Source organism: Coccinella septempunctata, chromosome 5, assembly GCF_907165205.1.
Source record: "Coccinella septempunctata chromosome 5, icCocSept1.1, whole genome shotgun sequence".
NCBI lineage: Eukaryota > Metazoa > Arthropoda > Insecta > Coleoptera > Coccinellidae > Coccinella > Coccinella septempunctata.
Genome location: NC_058193.1, coordinates 33,089,077 through 33,116,821, shown reverse-complemented (window position 1 = coordinate 33,116,821; position 27,745 = coordinate 33,089,077). Strand labels below are relative to the sequence as shown.

At 34.7% G+C, this 27,745-nt stretch overlaps 7 protein-coding genes across 7 annotated transcripts; 3 read left to right on the top strand and 4 right to left on the bottom strand.

Annotated features, from left to right (window-relative positions):
- Window positions 1-772: 772 nt before the first annotated feature.
- LOC123314116 lies at window positions 773-27,745 on the top strand. Its single transcript, XM_044899234.1, has 16 exons — window positions 773-1,086; window positions 13,628-13,697; window positions 14,059-14,102; window positions 14,154-14,274; window positions 14,397-14,588; window positions 14,652-14,732; window positions 15,452-15,651; window positions 15,884-16,038; window positions 16,291-16,442; window positions 16,682-16,930; window positions 18,194-18,275; window positions 18,332-18,455; window positions 25,141-26,198; window positions 26,464-26,767; window positions 26,861-27,025; window positions 27,085-27,745. The coding sequence occupies exons 1-16, from the start codon at window positions 1,018-1,020 to the stop codon at window positions 27,463-27,465; spliced, it is 3,447 nt and encodes a 1,148-aa protein (XP_044755169.1). The 5' UTR covers window positions 773-1,017; the 3' UTR covers window positions 27,466-27,745.
- On the bottom strand, window positions 5,289-8,349 carry LOC123314524 (armadillo repeat-containing protein gudu-like). Its single transcript, XM_044899858.1, has 8 exons — window positions 8,173-8,349; window positions 7,938-8,118; window positions 7,430-7,887; window positions 7,093-7,219; window positions 6,806-7,039; window positions 6,458-6,745; window positions 5,768-6,090; window positions 5,289-5,683 (listed from the first exon to the last, which is right to left on the bottom strand). The coding sequence occupies exons 1-8, from the start codon at window positions 8,292-8,294 to the stop codon at window positions 5,392-5,394; spliced, it is 2,025 nt and encodes a 674-aa protein (XP_044755793.1). The 5' UTR covers window positions 8,295-8,349; the 3' UTR covers window positions 5,289-5,391.
- LOC123314517 (armadillo repeat-containing protein gudu-like) lies at window positions 8,570-11,559 on the bottom strand. The gene is made up of 8 exons (XM_044899847.1): window positions 11,298-11,559; window positions 10,806-10,986; window positions 10,220-10,680; window positions 10,037-10,166; window positions 9,705-9,938; window positions 9,352-9,639; window positions 8,968-9,290; window positions 8,570-8,912 (listed from the first exon to the last, which is right to left on the bottom strand). Exons 1-8 carry the CDS (start codon window positions 11,399-11,401, stop codon window positions 8,627-8,629), a joined length of 2,007 nt encoding a protein of 668 aa, XP_044755782.1. The 5' UTR covers window positions 11,402-11,559; the 3' UTR covers window positions 8,570-8,626.
- Window positions 17,563-18,600, top strand: LOC123314521 (thioredoxin domain-containing protein 17-like). The gene is made up of 3 exons (XM_044899854.1): window positions 17,563-17,898; window positions 18,194-18,275; window positions 18,332-18,600. The coding sequence occupies exons 1-3, from the start codon at window positions 17,757-17,759 to the stop codon at window positions 18,483-18,485; spliced, it is 378 nt and encodes a 125-aa protein (XP_044755789.1). The 5' UTR covers window positions 17,563-17,756; the 3' UTR covers window positions 18,486-18,600.
- LOC123314523 lies at window positions 18,500-19,563 on the bottom strand. Its single transcript, XM_044899857.1, has 2 exons — window positions 18,898-19,563; window positions 18,500-18,738 (listed from the first exon to the last, which is right to left on the bottom strand). The coding sequence occupies exons 1-2, from the start codon at window positions 19,082-19,084 to the stop codon at window positions 18,626-18,628; spliced, it is 300 nt and encodes a 99-aa protein (XP_044755792.1). The 5' UTR covers window positions 19,085-19,563; the 3' UTR covers window positions 18,500-18,625.
- On the bottom strand, window positions 19,861-20,552 carry LOC123314520 (fungal protease inhibitor-1-like). The gene is made up of 2 exons (XM_044899853.1): window positions 20,302-20,552; window positions 19,861-20,048 (listed from the first exon to the last, which is right to left on the bottom strand). The coding sequence occupies exons 1-2, from the start codon at window positions 20,501-20,503 to the stop codon at window positions 19,936-19,938; spliced, it is 315 nt and encodes a 104-aa protein (XP_044755788.1). The 5' UTR covers window positions 20,504-20,552; the 3' UTR covers window positions 19,861-19,935.
- Window positions 23,153-24,508, top strand: LOC123314522. The gene is made up of 2 exons (XM_044899856.1): window positions 23,153-23,438; window positions 24,348-24,508. Exons 1-2 carry the CDS (start codon window positions 23,234-23,236, stop codon window positions 24,458-24,460), a joined length of 318 nt encoding a protein of 105 aa, XP_044755791.1. The 5' UTR covers window positions 23,153-23,233; the 3' UTR covers window positions 24,461-24,508.

Sequence of the window (27,745 nt, the reverse complement as noted above, 5' to 3'; positions counted from 1 at the left end):
CAATACAATATTCGTATCTGAAAATCAATTGAGTATCAATCAGGAAAAAAATTATCCCTCAACTGAATTACGAAAAAAATAAGTACAAATTTTACACTTTGAGTACCCAATTATTCCATTTACAAAAATAAACAAGGCAATAATACAGATCTACATTTTTCAGTCGAGAACTGTGAAAATGTTATCGTGTTTGGGTGAATTATTACAGTTTTTCTCCAATCTGACGACTTTAAACCTTTTTTTCATTTAGTACAACTTGGGGTCTAAAAATATTCATTGTCAAGAACGGATGAGTCGAAATATATACCTAATGATATTCCATAATAGTCTGTAATTGAATGTTTAGAGCAGAGATCTAGTTAGAGAAGTGCGTACAGAAAAAATACTGATTTCTCAAAAAATAATTAAATAGGATATTACGTAAGTTTCCTTCCCGAATAATAAAATAATGAAAAAAGTAACTTTTTTTTAATTTCTCAAGATGTCAGGGAGTCTTTCTGCAGCAGTACATCAATGGGTACATACTTATCATAATACCGATGATTATAATAATCCTTCATACTCATACCACAGACATTGAGACATGTTTCTATGTCTATGACTCATACACATCTTCCTTATGAGTGATATAAACAATGGTGGGTACCGATAGCTTTTCTATGCACCCACCTAACCACCTCTATCTATTCACTTTCGATTTCGCGACCTTGACTAAAATCAGGTGCCGACTGATAAAAATCCGAAACGTTGTTATTGTCGGCTGATCGACATGCGCCGTATGGTTGTGTACCTGAAGAATTTTTTCGCAATAGGTTTCAGATCCGCAGTGGACTGTGGCCAGAGTGGTCGAGGCTACATTTTATGGTTTGCGTTGATTTAAGAAGAGCTCCATCAACATCATCTTGTTATTACCGCGCGCGCGTCCATCGATTTCGTATTTGAGCATTTAAATCGATAGTGCGGACAGATATTACTCTCTGGTGCGAATTCAGTGACCCATTTCTTTATCTTCTCGAGATGGAAGTGCCAAAATATGTCAAGCCAAAGCTCGAATTGGACGATGTGCAGAAATTCTCCCTGATGAAAGTAAGAATAGTCTGTTTTTTGATTATTTCCTTCATTTGAGAGGTTCGCAATGTGAACTTGAATATTTGTTTTCAAATCTATGTTCATCAAGAAATGGCGCCTTTTATTATACAGGGTCTTTATGAAGATGCGGCAAAAATACAAGAGGTGTAATTCTTCCTTCGAAAATGCCTATTGAATAAATATGCATATGAGATATGGGTTGTGAAAAATTGGGTATTTTCTCACGTTTACAAGAAGAAAGTTCCAAAAGAGTAGAAAACACTGACGCAAATTGAAATATTTTGGTAGTGTATTTTTTCAAAAAGTAGACCTTATTTTCCGTTCAGAATAATGAAGACTATTAAAATTTCAACGAAATATCTTGCTGTCCGAATTTTCTCAACGACAACCTGAAAAAAGTTCTTATTTTTGACACCCTTCTGCCTTTATCTGATGAATAAACAATGACACAAAAATATCTAATCTGAATTGAAATAACATTTCGAAAATGATTAAACTTGATGAAGAATGAAGAATTAGGTAGGTGTACAATTGTTACAAAAAGGTTCATCATGTAGCACTAAAATTTAGAGAAATTTTAGATTAAAAAGCAGATTTTGCATCGCAAAAACAATGAAAAAAATAAGAAATGAGCTCCATAAATCCATTAATTCATAACAATAATGAATTTCAATATTGAGGAATTTCCTAGAACTTCGGATTTTGAAAATTCCAGTTATCACAGGAATTCTTATAAATCGTCTGTAGTGAACAATCTGTTTTCCCCATGAGAAATGTGGAGAAAGCAATGAGTTCTGATCAATAAATCCTATTATAACAGTTGGATTGCTTATGATGTCCCAGAACGAAAGCGTTTCTATTCAAACTCATCAATTTGCATTAATCATTTCAATTTCTCGAAGTGTGACGAAGCAGTCCATTTCTGGCTATAAGTATCTTAAGTCTAGGAACTGATTTCAAACTCATTTGTAATTATAAACAACTCTCAAATAGGCAACATGAAAATTAAAAAAAAAACACTACTGAATTATCAACAACTTTTGCAAATATGAAAATATATACCAGAGTGAATTGAAGTAACATTCAGGCATTTCAAATGAGAGAAAGGTAATGTAATACAAAGTTCACAAAGTGGTAATGAATGATTAAAATTGAAATATAATTTGTATGTTCTATATAAAAACGATTTGAAAGATCCAAAATATCCCTTGGAATAAAGTTAAGAAAATCCTAAAAATCGAATATTTGCGAGTGACCAATTTACCTCATTATTTCGAGTGGACATTTATGGCAATTAGGTACAATGGGACATAAACAAAATTATGTTTCATTTGATGACGTCAGGTTAATTATTGACCTATTAACAGCAATGCCTCGTTGAAACGAAAAGTTATTGGCTTATTATTATATCTACCTGAAAACATAGCTGTCAAATTCTTAGATACAGAGGGTTTCATTTTAGAAATGACCAGAGGAATAAATCAAATAGAATATGAAGACGTATTATTATTTTGCCATATACTTCTAAACGTAAGAAATCCTTCAGTGGTCAAGATAAACTCTGTGATTATTTATGATTCATTACAAAAAACGAAAGAACCAATTAAAACTATATTTACCCAGTTAATATTATCTGTTTTTTTATGCATTTACTACAGCTGCGACAAATCGAGTATTCCTTGAAAATTAATATTATATTATTGCCTATATATTTTCAAATTTGCATGTACATTTTCCAGTTATAAGTATAGGTATTACTTGTAGGGTCAGACTAACTTCTCGTTGATTGAGAATAATTATGAAATATTCTCGTGAGTTTAATGAGTTAATAAGTGTTGATTGATTTTTTTGAATGGGAATATTTACTACCTGAAGAGTAAAGAACTGGGAAAACCAAGAGCGGAAAAAAATAATTGAACGAAAATTGTTTTGCGTTTCGTAATATTAAAAATTTCTTGACAGTCAGATTAGAAAGGAAATGCATATTTGTCAGGTGGTTTTGTGGTTCATATGTTGTGGATCATAAAATTTTTATGTATATATTTCATATGATGAAATACTGCCGTTCTTACTCAAAGTAACTGTTGAGAAAAATCCCACGTTAGTTAGGTATTTGCTTTTCATTACATCGGAATGAAATAGGTATAATTTTGATGTGGAGATGTTTCGAGAATTCCAATAAACACTGTTTATTACGAAATCTGTACAATATAGTAAAACCGCGTTTGAATTGGACATTGAGTCATTCATTCAATGAATATGAAAGTAGATATCTTTCGAGAAACCGGGCCAAGAATAACAGAAATGATATACTGTTTAATCGTTTGAATTACATCCGTATAGAATATGAATAATGCACCGAAATTTTCATACAACTAACCATAATTGCTAATCAGAATAAAAAAACTCTCACCATTTGATGGTTTGTAATCTGTTCAAGAGAATAAGGTGCTTCTTCTCAGTTTCTATACGGTTTGTGTTGGGAAAGATTTTAATCTATGTCAAGGATTTATTACATTCATTGAGCCAAATTCGAAATTTGAAAAATTTTAATTAATACAGCTCCATTGAGTTCGATATCGATATATTTCGTATTCGGACTCACCCTGTATATTCGAGAGCAAATTGATTTTTGTTGTTTCGAACGATAAAAGCCCTGAGAGATTCTAATCTCATTGATCTCTGATTAGATATAAATTCATGAAAATTTCATCTCACGATCTCAGAGGCAATTTTTGAATTTTGCAAAGAATGGAAAGCCTGGCTTCTTTATGAAATGAGCAGCAAGAAGGAAGCTTAATATATCCCAAATATATTACTTCCTTCTAAGTAGCATATTTTCAAATTAACAGTTACCCATACGACTGTTCAATTACGCCAAAATGGATGTTAATTTTATAGCGAAGACTCATAGAAAACAATTGTTGAGTGAATTCGAAATATGTTATTATCATCGTCACATTCTGATTTACTGATTATTATTTTTATATTGTTTATGCTACGTATTTTCCCTCACAGATTTCGCAATGTTTCTCTTCATTTAATATTTATTTATATTTTGTCGACCTCTAATTGTTGTGTGAGCATGAAAGGTCACATGATTCATGTAATGAAGGAAATTTTCAAGGAATGTTATCGAAAAGATGACTGCAGAATGTTTTTTATCCTCAACTATTGATATAGTTAAACAACAAACTGATGAAAGGAATTTTGATAAATCCCCAGTGGTTACTTTACTTCATGAGCATATGCAAGACAGCAAGTTATCAGAAATTGAGGGAGCTATGAAAATTGGATTAATATGTCCATTTATTTTCATTCGAGAAGACGTAGAGTTACAAAATTTGATATTTAGAATTTGACCGACCTGCAAAAAATCATATCCTTGAACTCACCATGTGGAAAATGAAAAAATTACGTTATGTCACCGTGAGAGTTGATAAAATAAACATAGCTATTGATTACTCAAACCAACCTTCAAATCTGAGTTCTGCTCACATTATACAGGTCCTGATTTAATTATCATTTTTTGAAGTTACTGAAGTTGGTTATTGAAATGCAATAAAAACAAGCAGAAATGATTGAAGAAAAATAATGATTGATGTATCAAACTGTTCTGGATTCCCAGTAAACTGAAAAACAACTCAACCTCATGTTCTATAAATATTTTCATCGTAATTCCTTTTTCCACTATGATGTTTATAACGATTAATTGCTGCAATACTCTTAAAACATCACTATAAATCTTTTCGATTTTGAAATTCACCCAATCTGTTATGTCGTTTCATAACCTAAAGAAACTCTAAGTTTCATTAAAAAGTATAAATTTCGAAAAATATTGAGCTTGGAAGCTCACCAATGATTTAACCTCCGAAAAAATTCTTCCATCTCTTGGCTTCATCAACACATATTGATGATTGAAAATTGAGTTATAAAATCAATCATATTTCCGAAGATGGACTCGTGTAACCCAAAAAGTATGTTGTCATAACAATATTTGATATAATAATTGACCGTACTGTATATTTTATTCGCCTCAAACCTGAAATCTTTCGATCGTAAAATTTTCCCTTCGAATTTTGATTTCGTGTAGTGAAAGTCATATTTTTTTCTGCAATAATAGATGATTTGTCCCATCAATATGAATAATACTAATAACTTATTTCATGATTCACAATTTATCATCTAAACATATCAAATCGAGAATCATGTATACAATTAAAAAATATAAACAATAAATAATACTATAAAGAAAATTAATAATTAAAAATAAGTAAAATATTACGAAATATTAAAAGTAGTTTAGTCGTCATCTGACGATTCACTCGAAGTGTCTTTTTTCCTGATCAAATGAGTAGTCTCAGCTTCCAGGGCCAACTTTCTAATATTGGCCAAGCAACCTGCAGCAGCTTCTTGTAGCTCATGGTCTTCCGACGTCACGCTCCTCAATAAAAATATGACAACGCCACTTTCGTGCATCGTTATGCAGTTGAATGGGTTTTCCGAAAGATGAAATAAGGCTATGGCCGCAGTCCTGTTAACTTTTTCATTGTTGTCCGCCATATAACCCACCAGAGGTGTTATGGCGCCCAACCTAAAGGAACCCATGACAAAATCGTCAATTACTTGCTTGGACCAAGCTTAATTGACTCTATTACCATCAGTAGTAGATATTTACCTTCCGAACATCTTGCAGTTCGAGCCCCAAGCACAGCAGAAGGCTATGGCCGAACACAAATGCTCCCTCAGGAACACGTCTTCAGTTGCTATCAGATCGACCAGACGTGGAACAACACCGTGGTCTGATATAACAGCGAGGTTCTCGATATCCTTTGCTATTTCCGCGATTGCTGCGCACACACATCCTAAAACTCTCACGTCGTCTGACTTCAAAAGCTGGACTATTATCTCCAGCCCTCCAACAAAGCTCCTGACCATCTCCCCAGAATCTAGAGCGTTCCTTATGCAAGGTACCAGACACCAAGCGGCGTTTGCTTGTACCTAGAAACGAATAGACCTCAGCAGAAACCTTGTTACAAAAACGTACTGCCCCTTTGGTTCAAGTTGTTCTGGAGGCTGAAGAAATCCTTCTTTGCATGGAGAGATTTCTTTGTAAATACTTGGCGATCTAAATCAAAGAACTTGTAGGGGCATATGAAAAAATGCAGATCTCCCGGAGCTCTATATCAAAGATCCAAGCTGACAATAAAGGTTTTTGGTTAAAACAAGAAGATCATCAATATAGATCAGTAAGAGCACTGAAGCTTCAAGAACAGAAGATTTTGATGCCATACTCACATTACATTACAACGATAAAATACTCTGATTTCACCCTTAACACACGTATGGACCCTCTTTAACCCCTCACCTGAAGAGATTTGTTCTTCAGGAGTGACCAAATGAGCCTGACACCGTCCACGTCTTCCAAAATCCTCATAGAATCCTCATCTTCTGCGCATTCGTGTAAAACCATAGGAAGATTCTCCAGCAGAGGTGGATAAGTATAATTCAGCAGGTTCACGATGTAAGGTATACCCCCAGACCTTCTTAGAACGTCTCTGTTGTGAGAAAACTTGAGGAACTCGCACAAGGCTCCAACCACATTACTCAGCACTCTCTCGTCTTCATCCGGACTCTCCAGGAGTTTCACGAGTACCTACATAAAAACGCAGAAGATAGAAAATCATTTTTTTAACGTTGATTGGTTGATGTTCACATTGATCGCTTGCATTTGGTCGAATCTCTGCACGTTCTCGGGGGTGATTGCTGTCTTCCAGATAGCACCAGTGGTAGCAGCAAGAAGATCTTTGTCAGCCCTATTGTTGGGATCACTTATAATCGACACCAGCGGCTGTAGACCTCCGGCTTTTCTCACCATATCTCTGGTTTCAGGGTCTTCTGCAGCGTAAAATATAGTCTCGCAGCAATATCTTTGTACTGAGGAATTACCCTGAAGAAGACACGAATGTATTGAAGTTATTTTAAGAATGAACCTCATTGAACCTCGTAAAGGTTCTTCACAATATCGTCCACCATCCTTTCCGTACACACAGCCATTTGAAAAGCTGGCAGTACGACGCATTGGGATAAGGCACCTAATATTGGTATCATGACCTCTGTATGGACGCACCTACAAGAAACTCAAAGTTCAAGATCAGAAGATTATATGTAGACAGATATTTAAAGCTAAGATTTGGGAAGAAGCTCAAGAGATCATCTGAAAAAGAGCAAAGCTAGACTCTGTCTGAAGTCATAACTAAATTCTCAATTGACTAACTTACCTAGTGTTCGCTAGAAATATTTAAAGTTAACTTATCGATCCTGGACTGGGTTAACTCACCCTAAAAGCTTAGCCATCAGTGCCACACACCCACTCTTCATCATGATATGCATATTCTTCTTGCTCTTCGACATGGACCAAAGAGCCCTTGCTGCAGAACGAGCTAATCTAACAGTTTCCGCTTCATCAGCCGCTAAATCCTTACTTTGTGTCCTCAAAACTTTCGCATCCACATCCAAAAGATCCACGAGCAATGGTAGGCCATCATAGTGCCTTACGTCTTTTCTAGCCTTCGGGACAAATCCAAGATGATGCATTACTTCTCCCACCAATATCTTCAAGTCCGCTGCTGGTTCTAACAGGTTCTTAACCAGGAGCGGCACGCAACCCAGATCGACCAAGCATTTTCGCATGGTTTCGCTCTGTGCCATTTCTACCAGGAGGGTTAGAGTTCCTAACTTGCACTCCAAATCTTTGGTTTCCAGAAGGTTAACCAGCACTTCGATGCCTCCACAGTCCTTGAAGAGAATTGATAGAAGAAGCATCTCAGTCTGATATTTGCACCTACCTGAATTGCAAATTGGTGTACTTCATGAGTCAGATCATGGTCCCGCAGACAACATAAAGCTACTGTTGTCGCAGCCTGGTTTCCAGTTTTCAAAAACTTGACCAATTTCTGTATGTGCCAATATTCTGGTGGTACACTGAATGATGGTCTAGTATATTCGATCTCTTCCTCCGATGAAGAACTGTTCGAACAAATTGCCTTGAATGCAGATGTCGAAAGTTAGTCGAGTGCTTACCTAGACGTTTCATGTTCTTCACTATCAGTTCTGTCGTCGATAGTTACTTCTTTAGTCTGTAGCTTGGTGAGAAGGTCCTCATCACTGGAAGAGGAAGGAGTTCTGAGTGTGAAAGTGGTCATTTGAATTAATTCGCTGTCTTGCTATGACAGATGCTTTCAAAACAGCAATTTTCTATGAATTTTCTATGGAAAAAATCAGGGAAATTTGAACTTCTCATTTAGAATGCAGTTTTTCTCTTTATCTTTTCTCCTCAGAAGAAAAGCTTAAAATATTTAAATTTCTATATGGTAAAGGATCCACTGGCTCAAGTAAAGGACTGTTGGTAGGTCTGCGTATATGTATATAGACTGGATGAAATGAAAATGATGCTGGGGTGAATAAAAAAACTCATAAATACCTTGATTTCTTTTAATAGTCTTAATATTATACATTCAACTTCGTTTTGATGATCTCAATTCTCTTCATCGGATTCTATCTCCTTTTTCTTGATCAGATGTTTAGTTTCCGCATCCAGAGCCAGTTTCCTTATGTTAGACAGACAACCAGCAGCTGCTTCTTGTAAAATATGGTCCTTGGAACCCACAGCCTTCAGCAAAAACTTAACGACACCGCTCTCGTGCATGGTTATGCAGTTGAACTGGTTCTCTGACAAGGCATGCAGAGCCATGGCTGTAGTACGTTGAACCTCTGGACTCCCTTCTGCCATGAAACTCACCAGAGGTGTTATGGCTCCTAACCTGTGATAAGATACATTACCGGATACATGATAATTGATTTCCTAAATTTATTTACCTTCCAAAGAGTTTGCAGTTGATGCCCCAGGCGCAGCATCTACTTATAGCTGCAGCTAAGTGCTGTCTCAACATGGGATTTGCAGTTTTCACCAAATCAACCAATAAAGGCACCACTCCATGGTCGGATATGACGGCCAAGTTCTCTATGTCCTGAGCTATTTCAGCTATGGCTGCGCATACGCATGATAGTACCTCAGGACTGTCGGATTCCAACAGTCTAACCATCAGCTCTAAGCCACCAACGAAACTCCTCACCATCTCGCCTGAATTTGGGACGTTTCTTATGCAAGGTACCAAACACCAGGCAGCGTTTGACTGAACCTACAACATATTGAAACCGAAGAAACACGTACTTCGCTTGAAACTGCCTAAATTCACTCACACTTTCCGCCGGATTCTTCAGGAGGGACCAGATAAGTCTGACACCATCGTTGTCCTCTATAACAGCCATGGAATCCTCATCTTCGGCGCATTCCTTCAACACCATGGCTAGGTTTTCTAGCAGAGGACGATAAGTGTAATTCAGCAAATTGATCATAAGTGGAATTCCTCCAGTTCTTCGAACTATATCCCTGTTTTTCGGAATCTTAACGAATTCTCCTAGGGCACCTACTACGTTCGATAGGACACGTTCGTCTTCGTCCACATCCTCAAGAAGTTTGGTCAGAATCTTAAACATAACCAGTTAAGTACGAAGAAATTGCTTGGGACAATTCAGAAGACGTTTTGACATACCTCAACTGCTCTAAGGGCGTTGAAACGCTCTACGTTCTCAGGAGACTTTGCTGTTTTCCAAACAGCTCCAGTTGCAGCGGCCATAAGCGTCTTGATTTTCTTATTATTAGGGTCGTTGATTGTCTTCACCAAGATATCCAAGCCACCTGCCTCACGTACCATGTCTCTAGTGATTGGATCTTCACCACAATGGAATATGGTATCACAGCAATAAGTCTTCAATTCGATATCATCCTACAGAACAAAAAACGAATTAATTAAGAAAATAAGTGATGGTAATTCTCAATTTGTGAGCCACCATCGATCATACAACATAGATAAAAGCTAGTTACCTCATTGACTAGAAGCTTCACTATGTTCTTCACCATACCCTCAGTCTGCACAGCCAACTGGAAACCTGGCTCAATTACACACTGTGATAATGTGCCCATAGCCGCCTTGATGACATCCATATGTACTGATCTGAAAAAAACTCATCATTCCTTAATCTCCAATACCAAAATGAATTGTCATACGCTATGAGTTTGGCCAAAAGTGGTACACTTCCAGTGTTCATCATGACCATCATGTTCTTCTTGCTCTTCGAAGCAGACCATAAGCCTTTAGCAGCCGACTCGGCTATCAACAGAATCTCCAGGTCGTCAGGATTCAAATCGGTTTTATTCGTTTGTAGGAGTTTATCCGGAACGTCCAACTGATCTACCAGAAGAGGTATACCACCCCAATGACGTAGATCTTTCCTTGCTTTCTTCAGTCTCGCCAGATGAAAGAGAGTTTGTCCTATCAGGATGCGGACATCTCCAGCTGGATCTACCAGGTTCTTTACTAGTTGTGGTACTCCGCCAAGATCAACGATTGCCCTCCTCAAGTTTTCACTTTGGGAGAGATCTGAGAGGATGCTGAGAGCCCCTAGCTTTATGGCCTTTATGTCTTGCGTCTCCAGGAGATTAATCAGGACTTCTAGACCTCCCATGTCCTGCAGTATTTCAGAAATAAGCAAACAATATCAAAAACTACAAAAATAACAATCTGGTTCTTTATCGCTATGTTACAATGCAAGCATCAGATCTTTTATACAAACGTTTCTTGATTCAACATTACCTGAATGGCAAACTGATTGACTTCTTCTGATAAGTCGTGATCTTTCAAACAGCATAATGCCACTACTGTAGCTGTTTGATTTCCTGTTTTCAAATATTTCATCAGTTTCTGTATGTGCCAGTACTCTGGAGGGCATTCAAAATTTGGTCTTTGTGTTTCAACCTCATCATCTGTAGAGCCACTGGAAATTACAGATTCATGGATTTTGCTGTTGTTGAGATTTGAGATACCCAAAGTTTCGATTTATGAGACAGTGAGAATAAAGTTCATGGCATGACTCTTATGGAGTGGAATTGAATGTAAGGGCCAAACTACTAAATTTTGAGCTCCAATTGATTCTTATGAAATTGTTGCCATTTTTTTTCCCTTGGACTTATTTTATTGATACGTTCAGGTTAGCTTAGTTTGGTTATATACCTAGTTATCAACAATGAATTTTTAGCAAGTAAGGTTCAATTCATTCAAGTAAAAGTTCGAATTGTTTTGATTTACCTAGACCCAGTGGATTCTTCACTGTCTGTTTCTTCCCCAACATAAACTTCCTTCGGTTTCAAGTTGTCGATACTCGTGTTTGATCCTGAATTCTCCTCACTCATGTTGTGAAAAGCACAAAAATGTGTGTCTCAGAAAAAAAGGTAAATATATGAAAATATTCTGGCAGCTACAAAATTCCAAAAAAAAAGCTTTTTTCCAAAATGAGAATATCCTCACAAAAATACAAAAAATCATGACAGTTATATGACTTATTGGAATTTTCAGGAAGTTATCCAGTAACTATGATGCTTTTCATCGATCAAACATTACAGGGTGGATACTATACAAATCGGAAGTTGGATGCAGCTTCAATATACATTTTGCAGTCTCAAATTTTTACAATTACCTTTGTCATCATCATCATTTTCATATTTCGGGCTGTTAAATCTCAAAGCTAATGAATAATTAGGTACAATAAACAACAGACAAATATGGAGGAGACATATACTTACCAACCTGGTAATCACAGGAATAATTTCTACTTTTCGACCAATATATTATGACAAAGTTGTTTCATTGAAAGGAAAAAAATTCTTCCTTGAAAAAACTGTGATTTGGCTTTGATGAAGATACGATTATACAGTTGGAACATTTCTCATTAGGAATTTCATAAATTTTCTGGCAAATAACATACCTATATAGTAATTCATTTCTTGAAGCAAATAAGGATTCAGTCAGCAAAATTATCAGTTTGATGTGTTATGATGGTTTTGTTATTCTACAAAACTAACTAAATCTGCGAAATATCAGTGCCTTATAATATATTTTATTTCTTCATTAAATCCAAATCTTCTCTAACGCGATGTCTTGAGAAGACTCATGAGAACTCGTGAGAACAGAACAGATATATAAAAGATGATTTGAAGGAAGATTCTGATTACAGATTCATAATCCCAAGTACTGATATCCCTGGAATATCAATTGCTGGCTTAAAAATTGAAATTTGACGTAATATATTTCCATATAAAAATACGTTGATAAATTTTTTCTAACTATATTTACTTATTACCTATTGTTTTATAGTTTCCTGTCTTCACATAGCGTGAATCAAATATTTTTTAGTTGAGAAATTCTTTCAATTCACTAGTGGAACATTGTTTTAATATATATTATATTTTGTTCTAATGTATTCGGTGCTCTTTTTTAATTAACGTTTTCTGCTGTAGAAAAGTAAATTGAACCATTTTAAAGGTAGCCCACTGAATCCATTATTATTGTATCTGTTAAGTTTCATACAAAATTTCAAGGTAAAGTAACCAGATTAATATCGAATCTCCATCAGCACACACGGAAAAAACATGAGGTTATTTTCAATTAGCAATTTGATTTTTTATTTGATTTTCATTCCGTTCAGTAACCTCTTTAATTATAATAATGAACCTAAATAATCATAACCCCTTGAACTCCCAGCTTTTTGTTTCTAGCTATCAAATTGTACTTAACAATAGAAAAAAAGTAGGTAGTACAACAATTTCTTCATATTATTCAAGAAAAGAACACTAGCATGTATGCAAAGTGTTTGAGGTGAAGAGATGGACATCACCAACTTCTTCAATTCAATTTTATTCAACTTATAGAGAATATTATTTCCCAGTGAAGGTGATATAAACATAAATCTCTAAATATGTATAATTGAAGTTTATCCACTCCATTATGATTTCATGAAGGTAATGAAAAAAGTGAGGAGAATATACGATAAGGAAATACTTCTATCAATATTGGGTTTGCATAATTTTTTCCTGATGAATCTATTTTCGACATAATTCAATCGATACGACTGACGAATGTTATTATGATCAGTTTGCTTCCTACTGAGTACCTATTTACCTATCTGAATGATAACCAAACCATTGTTTTTTGCACTATTCCATTGTATGATGGGAATTCAATTTTTTTACGCAAAAACTAACAAGTACCATTATTCCTTCCAATAAAAATGTTCCATAGGTTGTCTTTTGCGTCTGATTCATTTTCCAACATAATTGATTTCCTTATTCAAGTGCATTGTACAATGAATTTCTCTGGAAATAAACTAATGCATATGACATACTTTCAAACTACGCAATTTTCAATTATTTTAATTACCTAAGAACACTATTCTATTTGTCATTGAAATATTATCATGTTTACTACTACTTACTACACATTCGTTATGGATAGAAAATTTTGCTATAATGATATTAATATTCACTGAATAATAACCATTTCGAAATTATGTAATAATTTTTTATATGATTTTTTATATCCACATATTCTCACAGAATTTCTTATATTTTTTTACTTTCCAGTTCAGAAGAAGTGTGAATGATATTTTGCAACCCCACCACGATGATTATTTCCTTGTCAGGTGGCTAAGAGGTGAGTTTTTAAAAATATCCGTTTAAACATAAGCGGAGAAAAACAGTGTCATTCAATTTTTTTTCGTCGAAAAGATTGTGATTTTTTCACGGATTAGGTACATGTTTATAAGAAAAAAATAGGACTTAGAACTTATACAGGAGCAATCTCATTGGAAGATTGCATTCACATGGTCTGCCCAATAGATTTGTTGCTTTCTTAGGACTCAAGAACTCCAAGAACTGTTTTACTAGCAAAATTACCATTTCCATCATCTTGACAGCTCTCTCCTGAGTGCAATGTACTATTACTTGCCTCCTATTCATATCGAATTAATCAACGGTGTTATAATTAGCATATCATTATTTATGCGATGTTTCAGCTCGTTCATGGAATCCGGAAAACGCAGAAAAAATGCTACGAGAGGTGAGTAAATTTCAAAGGAACGAGTGAAGCAATTCTAACTTAGATTTTCAGTCAATGAAATGGAGGCAGGAGTGGGAGGTGGATGGGGCCCTCAAAACATGGACACCCCCTGAGGTTGTCAGAAAATATCACCCTAGTGGATGCTCGGGTTATGATAAGGATGGCGCACCTGGTAAGAGAATATTTGAAAAATACCGATTGAAGCTCTATAGGGTCCTAGTTGAAGAGGATCTATGCAAAATTTGTAGTCTTAATAACAAAAACATAGGGAAAAACAGGAATTTTGTTTTGCAGTTGTCATAGTACCTTTCAGTGGATTGGACGTTGTAGGGATGTTACACTCTGTGCCAAGACAGGATCTGATCAGGGCAACTATACAAATATTAGAAAAAAATCTAGCACTAGCTGCTGAAACTGGTATCAACCAAGTTGTGGTCGTTTTTGACATGGACAATTTCAATCTCAGACAGTATGTGTGGAGGCCAGGTATGTGAGACCAAATTTTGTTTACCATTCTCTCGATGAATATTCGTAAAAACTTCTTTTCAGCTGCTGAGGTGGTGATACAGCTTATCCAAATGTACGAAGCAAATTATCCAGAGATTTTGAAAATTTGTTATATAATAAATGGTGAGTTTACGTACCATTCACAATAATGCCCCTATTTTTTCCCTCCAAAGTAAAGCCCTAATCCAAGTGTCATAAAAAATCATAGATTCATTATATCTAAGGTAACTATTCAGAAAATCTTCGAGTAAATCATCAGAATAAACCAATTTTACACGCATTTGAAATACTTGCTGAGAAGTGAAGATTGTAAACCCGATTCATAGGCATCACCAATAGGTGTTGAGTGTTATCCGTATTCTTTATGGGCAAGTTGTGTTGAAACAATTATGTTTGTGTTTAGTAACTATTAAACCAGCTTTGATGTTTGTTCTCTCATTGCCCAACTTCGCATTCATTTAGTTATTTCATGACACAATGATGATTCTACAATCCTGTCAAAATCACGATCATTGGTGAATTTTTACGTCCTGGAACTCGAAGCATTTCCAAAACAAAAATCTCGAGACAAAAAAAATTTTTTTGTGGCCGAAAAATATTTTTTCTCGTGAGCAAAAGATACTTATATTTGTTCTCTGGCCCGAATTTTTTTTTTGAGTTCAATAGATGTGTTTTCTTTTTTTACCCTTTATTTACGTTTCAATTTGAGTCATCATAAGGAATTGACCAAATGATATTATTCCCCTAGGGGCGTATCTTGGGCTAGACGCGGCCCTGTTCTATATGGTAGCCTTAATAAAAATAATTATTGTGATCATACATGTTCACCCTTTCATTTCTAGCCCCTAGAGTTTTCGCCATTGCTTTCAACATTGTGAAGAAATTTATGGATGCCTATACAATCAGTAAAATACAAATATACAAACACGATCCAGCAAAATGGAAAAAGATTCTGATAGAGACCATAGGGGCTGACAGTCTTCCAAAATATTACGGTGGTAATTTAACTGATCCAGATGGAAATCCGAAATTACTTTCAAAGGTAAGCCGAATAAAAAAAATTTCAAAGAATATATCTTGGTTTTGTTCAATGTATTCAGTAGAGATATACGTTTCGGCCATACTTGAAAACTTCATCAGGGCTCAGAAAAGTCGAGTTGAAATTTCTTTTATTTCTTGTTTTTGAATTCGAAAGAAGAAAATTCTTTTCTTAAACATTACTTTCGAATCTTTTTTTAGGAAATACCTTCATTTTATAAAATTAACTCTTTCAGATTCAACAGGGGGGCAAAATACCGAAAAGTTATTACATGAAAAATTTACAAAACGATGACCCGGAAACGGAAAAAGAATACACAACTGTCACGATTAAGAAAGGGGATAAGTTGAAGCTGAAATTCGATGTTCATGAGGAAGGATCTTTTCTGAGGTAATTTAATGCAACAAAATATGTAGACTTTGTGTTTCGGTGTAAAGGATTTTAAAAGATTTTCAAGGTCACCTTCTGGATCCAACCAAGATCGGTTAAGTACCTACCTGTTTTTTTTTCATTGAACCTAAAACTATCATAAAATTTCAAGAATATGTTTATCGTTACACCTGTTCTAATTTTTCAATGTTCTACTGTATTCTGCTGAAAAAAAAGTTAATTTCGCTGAACTTCATCCTGAATTTTTTTAAGGTGGGATTTCCGCACAGAAAATCACGATATCCGTTTTGGTGTGGTGGTTAGCGATGTGGAAGGAAAAGAAACACCAGCAGTTCGTCTGAATAGGGTTTCTGCACATCAAATGGATGAAAGCGGTGTTTTGGCATGTCAGTCACCAGCCACTTGTGAGTATACCTACATCGAAAAATTATTTTATCGAAATTTTCCATAATCTTCCCCCTTATATTTGGGTGTTCTAATATCTAACGCCTTTTTTTCGTGTATATCTTCACAATTTTCACGAAAATCGTTAGTAAAAAGATTAAAATTATGCCAGAAAATTCGAGAAGATTTTCTATTTTGACAAGAAATCACCCAACTATTGTTAAACACCTTGTACATTTAATGTGAATTTTTTTTCTAGATACGGTAATCTTCGATAACTCCTACAGCTTACTGAGAGGCAAGAAACTCCACTACCGAATTTACGTCACCCCTCCCATCAAAGACCTCAGCATATCAACAGCAGACGCTCAAACCATACTGAAGGAAAATGAAAAAGCGGAAAAAGAAGAATCATTGAAAAATTCGAACCTCGTTAACGAAATAGAGCCGGAAGAGAAATTTTACGAGGCAACAAACAACATGGAAAATGCTATCATACAGTCTGTTCATTGAGGGGCAGAAATTGAACGCGTATAATTTTGTATATAGTAGATGTTAAGTGGAAGCTGGGGATGTGTGAATGTATCTTGTCTGAATGATGCTCAACAAAAATGTGATATTGGACCTATTTCTTCATATACTCTCGCAGATTCGAAAAATTTTAAGCAGGGCCTTCGACTTGGTTTAAGGAGTTTCAGTATTACTTTCTGTAAACTTTATGATACTGTTATCTTATTTATAATAATAAATAGATTCTGTGGAATTCTGATTTTTATTTTATTTATTCCACAAAATGAATGACAACAAACTTCTGGTAAGAGAGAAACAAATTTGAAACCATTTCGGACGATAGGCACGTTTTTTATGAATGATAATGCAGAGCAAATAAAACCTAGACAATTTTGCTTTTTTCCCAATTAAAACCCAGAATATAGAAACGTAACTGTTTTAAATCCAAAGACTGAGATACCTAGAGCTCAGGATGAATCATTTTTTTACCCCAGGAAATATTCCGAATAGGAAATTAAATAGAGGAAGTAATTTCATGTAGAATTCACTCATTGAGTACATAATATATTTCTCATCACAAACTACCTATTTCTACTCATAGGAAATGCATTTATCTTATTTCTTATCTTATCTGGCTTCACTCAACAACGTCTGTTCTCTAGATTTTCAGAGGCCTTAATTAGTGAATTACATCCCCAATACAGTTAAAGTTAAAACCCTTTCGGAACTGAAGGCATCGTTTTACCGTGCGCAGTGTTTGGTTTGTCAAGGAGTGTTGACATTCACAATTCAAGAGGTTATATACTTTTTAAAATTCAACCAAAATGGTTATCGAACACAAAGTAAAGGGATATGAAAATTTTGTTGAATTCATGAGTGCGTTAGACAGCAGTGGAAAGCCAATTTATGTTTATTTCAGTGGTGATAAAGCAAATGGGGAGAGTTGGTGTCCGGACTGCATAAAAGGTTAGTAACTTGATATCACATATAAAATTTATACAGCTGTGGTCTCATGATAAAACGGAGCGGTCAATCTTATTTTTCTTATCTTGAAGCCGAATTTTCCATAGACAGATACGAATTTTCAGTCATTTTCCTCAACCTCAATAATTTTATGCAGCACACTGAAAATTTTGAGCGAGTATGTCATAAGTCATAGAATAGAACAAAGTTTTATCAGGGGTGAGTTCCAGTAGGAACATTTTTTGAAACCTTGTACATATTTCAATCACTTTAATCAAATCGAAAATTACAATTGCAGCTGAGCCAGTAGTTCGAGAACAACTGAAACATGCCGATCCTGAATCTGTCTTCATATACGTCGAAGTAGGCGACAGACCAACGTGAGTCTCCTCATCGCTTTATTTTATACAACATACAACTCAAAATATCTTTTTAGGTGGAAAAATCCACAATGTCCCTTCAGAAAAGATAGCAGGACTAAATTGATGCAAATTCCAACTTTAGTACGATGGGGGGGACCACAAAAACTAGCTGGTGAACAGTGTGAGAAGCCAGAGCTAGTTGAGATGCTGTTCACAGATGAAGATTGATTATCACCTATACATAAAGCATTTAAATAAGATTTATTTTTCCATATACATAAGAGAATAAATGATTTTATTGATATTTTGAGCTTTCAAATTGATAAATTGTTACTGGACCGCACTTATGTATGTATTATTTTCTCCCTTCAACATTCTTTCTGGCAGATGTTGTCCTTGCATATCAAACCATCCGCACAAACTACTTTATCTGAGATCACCCCACCTATTGGACTCTCAGAAGTACAGTTGCCACCTTCATCTGAAAAATAAATCTATATAAAATATATAAAATATTTTCTTCATGTGAAAACCGTGGATTATGGGCTCATTATTGTGAATATATCTTTGATTTGATTACTATACGAGTTTGTAAGATTGATTTTTGAAGAGTTGCGAAAAGGAAATTCAATATTATTACACAGAATCTTCTTGCAGACGTTACAGCACAAACAGTGTCCACCAGGTTTAAGAATGTACCCCTTCGGACAATTTGGTGGAGGCGCTGCACATAAAACAGTACTACAAGCACTAGGCGCACATTTCAAAGCGGTAACATATCCAACGAACATTAAAGTTGCCAGGACTACAAAGATGTGAAGCTCCATTGTTGGAACTGCGAGAAAGAATGAAAAAACCTGGTACAATAACTTTTATTTATAATAGCTTCTGTCTGGTCACAGAACTGGTTTTTGCGTGTAATTATATTGTGAGAATTTATATTGGTAATTTTGCACGAAGTTTGATATTCAAGTATGCAAAGCATAATACATATTTATGGTTTTTCGAGTAAACAGTATGGAAGTGTAATTTAAATTGCATTTCTCGCGATAATAAATGATAACTACAATAAGTGTTTACTAATGTTGCAATTTTTTATTTGTTTTGTAGACATGTACTGTTTAACTCAGGGTTCTTTCACTTCAAACTAGAATTCATTACAAATTACTCTGTGATGAAGAGAAAATGGATCAGTGACATCTGTTTTTTGAAATGTTTGTTATTTATATTGATGAGGATATTCTGATAAATGTTGATATGGATATTTCCATACCAATATTTTTCTGTAATACTCCTCTAGAAATTCTTATGTGGTTGAACAAAAATGTAACATTTTTTCAAGACATATTTAATATATCAATTTTTGTTCCAAATATATTTCCTTCTGGGAAAATAATACCTCACAATCTACCATAAGTCATTCGTTAACGACTACCTACAATCTTGTTAAAAAGCCTGCAACACTTAATTCCATAATTTGTCTATGCTTAATTCATACAAATTCTAACATTGGGGATCGCATAATCTAGTATACCTAGTAGTCCTAGACCTAGAGTACTGCTCACTGATTGATCTCTTTGTCCATGAGAAAAACGAATAAAAGTATTTTGTAAGTATGCATATAAATATGCCTGTATTTATTGAAATTCATCAATTTTATAAGGAAAGAATTCTCATTTCAACAAGGTTTTTGGCAGATCCTATTCTTGCATATCAAACCGTCGGCACAAACTACTTTGTCAGAAGACGTCCCGGCTATCGGATTCTCAGATGCACAGTTGCCACCTTCATCTGGAAAAATAATATTAGAAATAGAATTCAAGGGGTGTTCAGCACCTCATGAATTATTATTTTTTAATTATGGTGGATGCGCCCGCATATAAATGTTCTTGCAGGACAATTTGGTCCGCAACAAGCAACAACATAATGAAATACACAAAAAATAGAAAATATTTAAAAGCTTCAGAGATCCATGGTTGAATACGTGATCCGTATTGATAATAATAAATGGTTCTTGTAGTTCATATTATAATAGGTTACATACATAATATTTTTTTGCAAAATTTGCAACATAAGCAGAGGCCACCAGGCTTCAGAGCATATCCTCTAGGACATTTCGATGGGACTGGTGGGCACTTAGCTTTCACTTCTTCCAACTCACAAGCATTACTCAAACAACTCAAGGAACTGGCTGTTCCGCAAAAAAAGCAGAACCAAATGAAAAGAGTCAAATAAATTACATTCATAGTGAAAAACGTTCTGCAATCTGGTTGCTGGAAACAAGAATTTATAGGAAACTTGTTCCAGTACGTCAACATCGTTTTAAGATAAGAAAATGGTGAAATTATTCCTGAAAACCCGTCCAATATAGACTCTGATTACCTTCGCATTAGACTGTAAATGATAGGATTATTCGACGAATCACAATTCTTCTGATTTCGGAGAAGGAAACAGTGATGGTGCGAAAACAAAATATTTCAGTAGGTAAAAAATCTATTCACTCTGGAATGGGATTCAGAAAGTCCAATGACGTAATTTCCTATCTGGTGTTGTTGAAGCATAGGTGTTCTTTTTTATTTGAAAATTGCTGCTTATTTCAGTGGCGGACTAACAATGGCATTGGAAATACATATTAGCTCATCATTACTATCTACTTCCAACCATACACAGCACAAAGATTATTTCTGATTCGTGCAATCATAACAGGGAACCACTTTATCTGGTAATATATTCAATCAAAATTTGGGTTAAATTATTTTGCATTCAAAGGGAAATGAGCAGAATTGTTTTATCGCCATCACTATAATATTCACGTAATATACTTTTTCATCCGAACAAAGTGCAGACTAATTGTACTCAATGAAGTAGAAGAGTAACACCGAAAAGAAGGTAGTTTTAAGTATCAAGAATGAAACGAAAACATTCAAGAGAAATAAGAAGAAGAGGTAGAAGAAAAACAATCTATAATGTATTTGGTACCTATAGGACTGACTCAGATAAAATGGGTCCTTCAACCTTCAACCCATTTTGTGTGGACGTCTATGTCTAACTAGAACAGATCAGTACCGTCTCGTGCAGTGGGGTTTGTAGCAGAGTTGCCTCACAGAACAGACCCTTGACTTACTTTATGAGTTGCCTCTGGTTTGTAGGATATTTAAGCAAGGCGCAGCTGCAAATTCCTGGAATTAAGAGAAGTGGTAATCAGCAACCAATCCCTGCTCAGGCAATACCCCCACCAAACGGAATATATACAATAATTCCAATGTACTGTGTCGGGTGTGCTGTGTACATAGCTGGGCAACAGCAAACCTAGCAAAGCAAACACATAGCACATAGCTGTCCACTGCCGTACCCAGTGGCGGGGAGCTTTAGGGTCATATAGTTTTATACTAGTAGAAGGAGCTAAATTACAGAAAAACTTTATTAATCTATTATAAGTGTTCCTAAACTAATTTCTCCAAAGGAGAGAGATATAACTTTGTTTTCGCAAGAATAATAAATCAAAGTATTAAAGGTGAAACTTCGAAATTGTTATACCATACACCATACTTTCAATAGGTATGGCATGGTCATTCAGTAGCCAGAAAATTAAGTTAGAAATTATAAATTCTGTATGCAACTCATCTAATGTCAGTGAGTTTATTAATGGCAGAGACTCTGTTTGTGGTTTATCGCAGAATTCTCGAATAAAATTAATTTTCCAGTAACACAGGCCGTTCAGACATGCTTCACATACAAACAAAGCATTGTTATTGATGGTCATACTTTGAATTATTACAGTTTTCATTCGTAATGAATTATTCAAATTCCTCTGTTTAACTTTGCTGATTTTGTAATGAATGAAACCCAATAATTTCTTTTCAGTTGATACATCAATAACTGGAGGAAATTCGATTTTTATCCGTTATCTTTACATCTTTAGGTGATGAAACATTTCTTGGGATTTTGTGGTGGAATAATCCATGCCAAGTGAATGTTCTCAGCTTTCGCTGAAGGGACATAACAGTAAGAAATCCTTGGTAATTTCCCCGAAACATCAATTATCAATCCCATAGAATACCTGATCAATTTCGTTTTCTCTGGTTTCTAGGAAAAAAATGCTTGCTATTCATTTACATCCCATAAACATGGGATCGCAAATGTTGAGTTTTTGAATTTTTTTCAAGTTTTTTCTCCTAGTATCTACAATTCATAAGATATTCAACTGAAGTTTGACATAGATATTACAATTGAGAGATTACACCATTTGACATACCAATTTCGATAATTGAATATCTTGTGAAGTGTATATACTGGGTATAAGAAAAAAATTCCAATTTTATCACCCTGTATTTCGAAATCTAATCGTTTGCGGTCCCGTGTATATGAGAATCTTTTTTCTCAAAATTACTGCACGAATTTCGTTCCTCCGTTTTGTACCTCCAATTTAGGAAAAACCTGTATAATGAAAATTTTATTTCCGTAAAATATTAACACTTCGAGTAGCGGGTTCGAAGCGCACTCAGATTGTGAAATTTTTGTATAATCTGAAGTGCAATACACATAGAAAGGTGATTGTTTTACAATAGGACGTAAACAATAAACGAATGTGTATGAAAAGCTTGTTTGTTCAACGTAAACCATCGCAAATATATCATATAATGTCGTTAACCCCTAAGAAAGAGAATATGTAACAAAGTTTTGAAGTTATGATGAAGAGGAAAAATTTGAAAATCAAAAATTGTGACAAGCATTATTCGTTGTTATTTCTACAGGTTGATTTATCACCTTTTCATGAATACTCCACCCATTCTTGTCACTGTGTTGTAATGCATTAATTCCGAATAAAAAATACAGTCAGCCTTGGAATTCGAAGAGAAGCTGGGATGATCATATAAATTCAGCATAACTGGAAAGAGACTTATAATATTTGATACCACCATCAGTTCCATTCAGAACTACATTAATAAATTTCTCATTTCACTACAATCGAAAACATGTTGAAAGAGGCAATTTCGTTCCTCTTCATTACTTTTGCCATTAACTCCTGTATTGTGGAAGTTCACGGTCTGGTGTGTCCTGAAAATGTTTGTGAAAATTTGCAATGTGAAAATATGGACCAAAATTTATGCAGTGGGCCAGATAAATTGATTGCAAAGGGTGGTTTCTGCGACTGCTGTGATACGTGCTTCTCAATAGCTGGTATGTTGAAAAAATCTATTCTATTATTTTCCCGACACTTTTAATACACCCAAAAAATTTTAATTCTTATGTGGATTTGGATTCAAAACCCATTGTATTGGGTGCATGACAAACTCCCCAATTTTACATGAAAAGTTGCGGAATTTAAAATAAATATGGGACTATTAGAGCATTTTTCAATAGATTAGTAGATAAACTTCGTGCTGGAGACTCTGATTTTGTGCGTTATTTTTTACCCACTCTGTATAAAACATAACATTTCAGAGATCGCTTTCCTATCTCAAATATCAACTTTGTTCGACAAATTATGAGAGCTATAGAAAATTTTTAATTTTTTCTTCTTGTGATCAGAAAAAAAAATTTAATAGAATCATACAGCCTCTTTTCCTTTTAAGTTTCACTTTCAATGAAGAGGTGTAAAATAATATTGTACGGTCCCTTATCAAGAAAAAAGGAAATTTGCTTACACTACGAATATTAGCCAAAATATAATGATCGATCACTTACTTCAAGGCAAATCATTTAATCTAAGAAATAATGCTGTGAATGTTAAAAGTGAATCAAAGATCGCAAGGTTTTATCACTATTTCATTTCCTGTGATAGCCGTGTTAATGTTTCATTACTTCGTATGTTTACAATAATTTGTTTGTGGGAGAAGCGATGCAATGAATGTTTCTTTATATTTAGTTATCTTCCTCCCATTTTTTACCTATTCGATGCCAATTGTGTGTCTTCCTGATTTCTGTCGATTAACGAAATGCCCCAAATTAAAATGTTCAAAGCCAAAGATTATACATAAAGGGGGATTCTGCAACTGTTGTTACATCTGCTTGGAATTGAGAGGTTCACATATTTTTAAACTGAATGTTTGCGTTTTTCTCATATATTTATGGATTTTTGCTTTTCAGGCGTTGGTGAATATTGTGGTTTTCCCCTATATGGACTTCCCCCTTCATCAATTTTGTGTAAAGAAGGTCTTTCTTGCGTAGGAGGCTTTTGTGTACCAAGGAATAGAATATAAAAAAGTGTTAAGAATTCAGAGTAACAATTATACTTTACTTTATTTGGTCATGTGTTTTTCATTTCTTGAACTGTTATTAACGTGAACTCCGCATTGATTAAAAAAATAACTTCTGGATTCACATAAATAATTTTATATCATCATTTGATGATCATCAACGCAAAAAATTACAGAAGTCAAAGAAGTCTTTTCAAAAAATTGTTTCTTAGAGTAATTTCATACCGTATTCATACTGGGGAAAAATAATCAAAGATATATCTTTGATAATCATATGTACATTGTACATGTATAGATTTTTCTAGCCAAATCTATCGCTTATCTAAGGTATGTTCCTGGACCTCTTCAGCCAAATGATAGAATACTAGGCAACACACAATACAAGACTTAATCTAGACTTTCTAATATAGATGATAAGGGGTGTCCCTTTTATGAGGACGGGTCCCGAATTCTCAAACTTGGGTATTTTTTTGCAAGAGAGTAGGAGCTTTCTAGTAAATAAGAAGAAAAAATCGTACTGATATACAACCTGGAAAAGGTTCTGATATTTAATGACTTAACACGTAAGAAGAAAACTTTTCTTTTCGTCTATACTCTGTGGTTTGGGATATCTGAGTAGCTTTGCTTTTTAACCTAGAAATTATTTTGAATGTTTTCTAATTTAAACTTTATATTGAAAAAAGTTCGAAATGGCACGCAGAAGTCATGGAAAAAAGAGAAAAAGTGAAGATTTCATCTGCGAAATTGATGATAAAGATTTATCACCGGATGAAGACGACAATGTCGAGAGTCCCAGATGCAAAATGAGTAAAATTGACGGTAATTTGATCGAAACATCAAAAACAGAAAAAACTTCTAGTAATAAGGAAAATAATTCATGTGATGGGTCTGTAATATCACTCACAGATGAATCAGATGAAATGAACAAAACACAAACTCAGAAAATTGCATCTAGTAGTAGGGAAGAGACTGCGTACTCTCAAAACACTACAAAACAAATGTCCGAAAACTCCAACATGAATGAGGTGATTGAAATTGATGATACTAGTGCGGGTCTAAATCAAAGTGTGTATATAGTTGAAGATCCCATTCCGGTTATGGTAGTGTCGGATGATGATGGTGAAGAAGGAGAAATAATTGAAGATTTGGAGGTAGTTGATGAAGTCCTTGCAACACCGCAACAAAAAACACCTGAAAAAAAGAATCCCAAGAAAGTGTCTATGGACAGTACCTTTTTTGAAGAGAATGAAGAATTTCAGGTGATCGAGGAAATAGGGCCATCGCCAATGCCAAAACAAAACGAAAATCTTTTCAACATAACATTCACATGTCAAAAAACCATGGATCAGTATGGACATCTCTTGGTTAAATTCTTGAAATCTTTTCCAGAAATTGAAGTTGCAAGAGATAAACTGTCTATCAGGGTAAAAGGGATAGAATCATTTGAGGAAACTAAAACTCCCAAAAAGAAGAGTAAGAAGAAAAAGGCTAAAAAAGATCTTTTTGTTGTCGATACCAACCCTTCATCAAATGACGATAATTCACAGTTTCCTCAGTTTAGATACACTAGCAAATTTGAAATAAGTGAGCAAGATAAACCTGAAGGTATTGAGGCCGGCAATTCTAAAAAAATTTGTTTTAATTGTGATGGGGATCATGCCTTGAAGGATTGCAATATTCCTAGAAATCACAGGAGGATAAATCAAGCCAGACAGCAGTTTCAAGATAAATACAAAACAGTGTATGTATTCATATTAAAGTACCGTTCTTATCCTACATACTAATCTACAAAATGGTTCATGTAATGAAAAAATCTGGGTCTGCCAACTAAATTTTCCTATTTGGAAATGGATTTTTAGAAAGGTTTTCTTTTTTTAAATCAGTCATACTGAATTGATATGTTTTTTCCAATTCGTAAATTTGCATTTGCCAAGAAAGTGTCTTCTAAATAGCTACCAGCTAACTAGTTTATATTATTTAGATATCCAATTTTTTTTTTCTTGCAGACGTTACCATGTTGAACAAAACCAAAAGCTTGCTGACCTGAAACCGGGAGTTATTTCAGAAAATTTACGAATTGCACTTGGTTTGAACAAAAATGAGTTACCGAATCACATTTATAGAATGAGATGTTTGGGTTATCCACCTGGCTGGTTGGAAGAGGCCAAAGTGTCGCCTTCAGATCTCACTTTGTTCAATATTGATGGTGAAAAGGTGGAAAATAGGAACCTTTTGAAGAGTTCAATTGACCCAAGTAAAATAATTGAATATCCTGGTTTCAATGTGCCTCTAAAGAAAGGGTGTTATGATGTAAGTAAAATTGTTCAAATTTCTCACTTCTTGTGGCTCTGTCGCAACTTAACTTATTATTTGAAATCCACTTAAATCAAATTTCATTTTTAGGATTTCAGAAGACATAAAGTTAGGCCTTATAACAAGTCGATGCATAAGTCAACAATGATTAAATATTTTGAGGAAATGTCGCAAAAAGAAGACACTGCAGAAAGTAATAGCGACATGGATGTTCCTGAGACAAAAATGGTTGAAAAGAAAAGCATTGAACAGATGGTGAGGTTCAAATATAGATTTGATAGCCTGATTGTACTCTAACCACTTTTATTTCATAGGTGAAAGACCAATCTGCAGTACCTGTAAATTCTCCTTCACTTGTTGATTTGGTAGAGAAGAAAAAACAACTCATGAACGAATTGAAGGCTGACCAACAGCAAGATGAGTCGATATCAAATGAAAGTGAAGACATTTCTCAGGATACTGTTGAAGATAACAGTGAAAAAAAAGACATTGTTGTAGCAGTGAAGACTACGGAATTAGGCACTCCCATTCTGAAAAGCAGTTCTCCTTATTCCCGTCTCCCAAATCCTGACAATTTCTCGGTTGGGGTAAGCCCAGTCATTGATTTTGAGAACCTTCCAAATTCAACTGGCAAATATGAAGAGTTGTCGAAAGTTTTAAGCAAAGTAAGAATGACGATGAAAAATATTTTATAAATAGATATTTTCCAGAGTATATGATACTCAAATTAAAAAGAAATCATTGAATTGTTGAAGAGAAAATTCAACATAGAAATTCACCTGCCACGAATAGATATAATTTTCAATAAATTTTAAAAAAATTTTGTATTTTATTCCATATCTACAGAATGTTTGAAGGGTTTGGAGATTTGTGTTGTTGAACACAAATTTTATTTTGTAAATAGTACTATGTGGATTTTTTGAAACTGGAACATTTATGAAGAATTTGTGTATATTAAATAAAGTTTTTCTTTAA

What these genes read in the sequence shown, in the direction of transcription:
- LOC123314116 (XM_044899234.1), top strand. Translation starts at nt 1,018, where the DNA reads ATGGAAGTGCCAAAATATGTCAAGCCAAAGCTCGAATTGGACGATGTG. An exon ending in TGATAAGGATGGCGCACCTG is followed by an intron (nt 14,275 to 14,396) that starts GTAAGAGAATAT and finishes TTTGTTTTGCAG; the next exon opens with TTGTCATAGTACCTTTCAGT. An exon ending in TGCTATCATACAGTCTGTTC is followed by an intron (nt 16,931 to 18,193) that starts ATTGAGGGGCAG and finishes TTACAATTGCAG; the next exon opens with CTGAGCCAGTAGTTCGAGAA.
- LOC123314524 (XM_044899858.1), bottom strand. Translation starts at nt 8,294, where the DNA reads ATGACCACTTTCACACTCAGAACTCCTTCCTCTTCCAGTGATGAGGAC. An exon ending in CTGATGGCTAAGCTTTTAGG is followed by an intron (nt 7,220 to 7,429) that starts GTGAGTTAACCC and finishes AGTTTCTTGTAG; the next exon opens with GTGCGTCCATACAGAGGTCA. An exon ending in ACCAAATGCAAGCGATCAAT is followed by an intron (nt 6,746 to 6,805) that starts GTGAACATCAAC and finishes GTTTTTATGTAG; the next exon opens with GTACTCGTGAAACTCCTGGA.
- LOC123314517 (XM_044899847.1), bottom strand. Translation starts at nt 11,401, where the DNA reads ATGAGTGAGGAGAATTCAGGATCAAACACGAGTATCGACAACTTGAAA. An exon ending in CTTTTGGCCAAACTCATAGC is followed by an intron (nt 10,167 to 10,219) that starts GTATGACAATTC and finishes AGTTTTTTTCAG; the next exon opens with ATCAGTACATATGGATGTCA. An exon ending in TGAAGAATCCGGCGGAAAGT is followed by an intron (nt 9,291 to 9,351) that starts GTGAGTGAATTT and finishes AATATGTTGTAG; the next exon opens with GTTCAGTCAAACGCTGCCTG.
- LOC123314521 (XM_044899854.1), top strand. Translation starts at nt 17,757, where the DNA reads ATGGTTATCGAACACAAAGTAAAGGGATATGAAAATTTTGTTGAATTC. An exon ending in GTGTCCGGACTGCATAAAAG is followed by an intron (nt 17,899 to 18,193) that starts GTTAGTAACTTG and finishes TTACAATTGCAG; the next exon opens with CTGAGCCAGTAGTTCGAGAA. An exon ending in GAAGTAGGCGACAGACCAAC is followed by an intron (nt 18,276 to 18,331) that starts GTGAGTCTCCTC and finishes ATATCTTTTTAG; the next exon opens with GTGGAAAAATCCACAATGTC.
- LOC123314523 (XM_044899857.1), bottom strand. Translation starts at nt 19,084, where the DNA reads ATGGAGCTTCACATCTTTGTAGTCCTGGCAACTTTAATGTTCGTTGGA. An exon ending in CGTCTGCAAGAAGATTCTGT is followed by an intron (nt 18,739 to 18,897) that starts GTAATAATATTG and finishes TTTATTTTTCAG; the next exon opens with ATGAAGGTGGCAACTGTACT.
- LOC123314520 (XM_044899853.1), bottom strand. Translation starts at nt 20,503, where the DNA reads ATGAATGTAATTTATTTGACTCTTTTCATTTGGTTCTGCTTTTTTTGC. An exon ending in ATTTTGCAAAAAAATATTAT is followed by an intron (nt 20,049 to 20,301) that starts GTATGTAACCTA and finishes TTATTTTTCCAG; the next exon opens with ATGAAGGTGGCAACTGTGCA.
- LOC123314522 (XM_044899856.1), top strand. Translation starts at nt 23,234, where the DNA reads ATGTTGAAAGAGGCAATTTCGTTCCTCTTCATTACTTTTGCCATTAAC. An exon ending in TACGTGCTTCTCAATAGCTG is followed by an intron (nt 23,439 to 24,347) that starts GTATGTTGAAAA and finishes TTTGCTTTTCAG; the next exon opens with GCGTTGGTGAATATTGTGGT.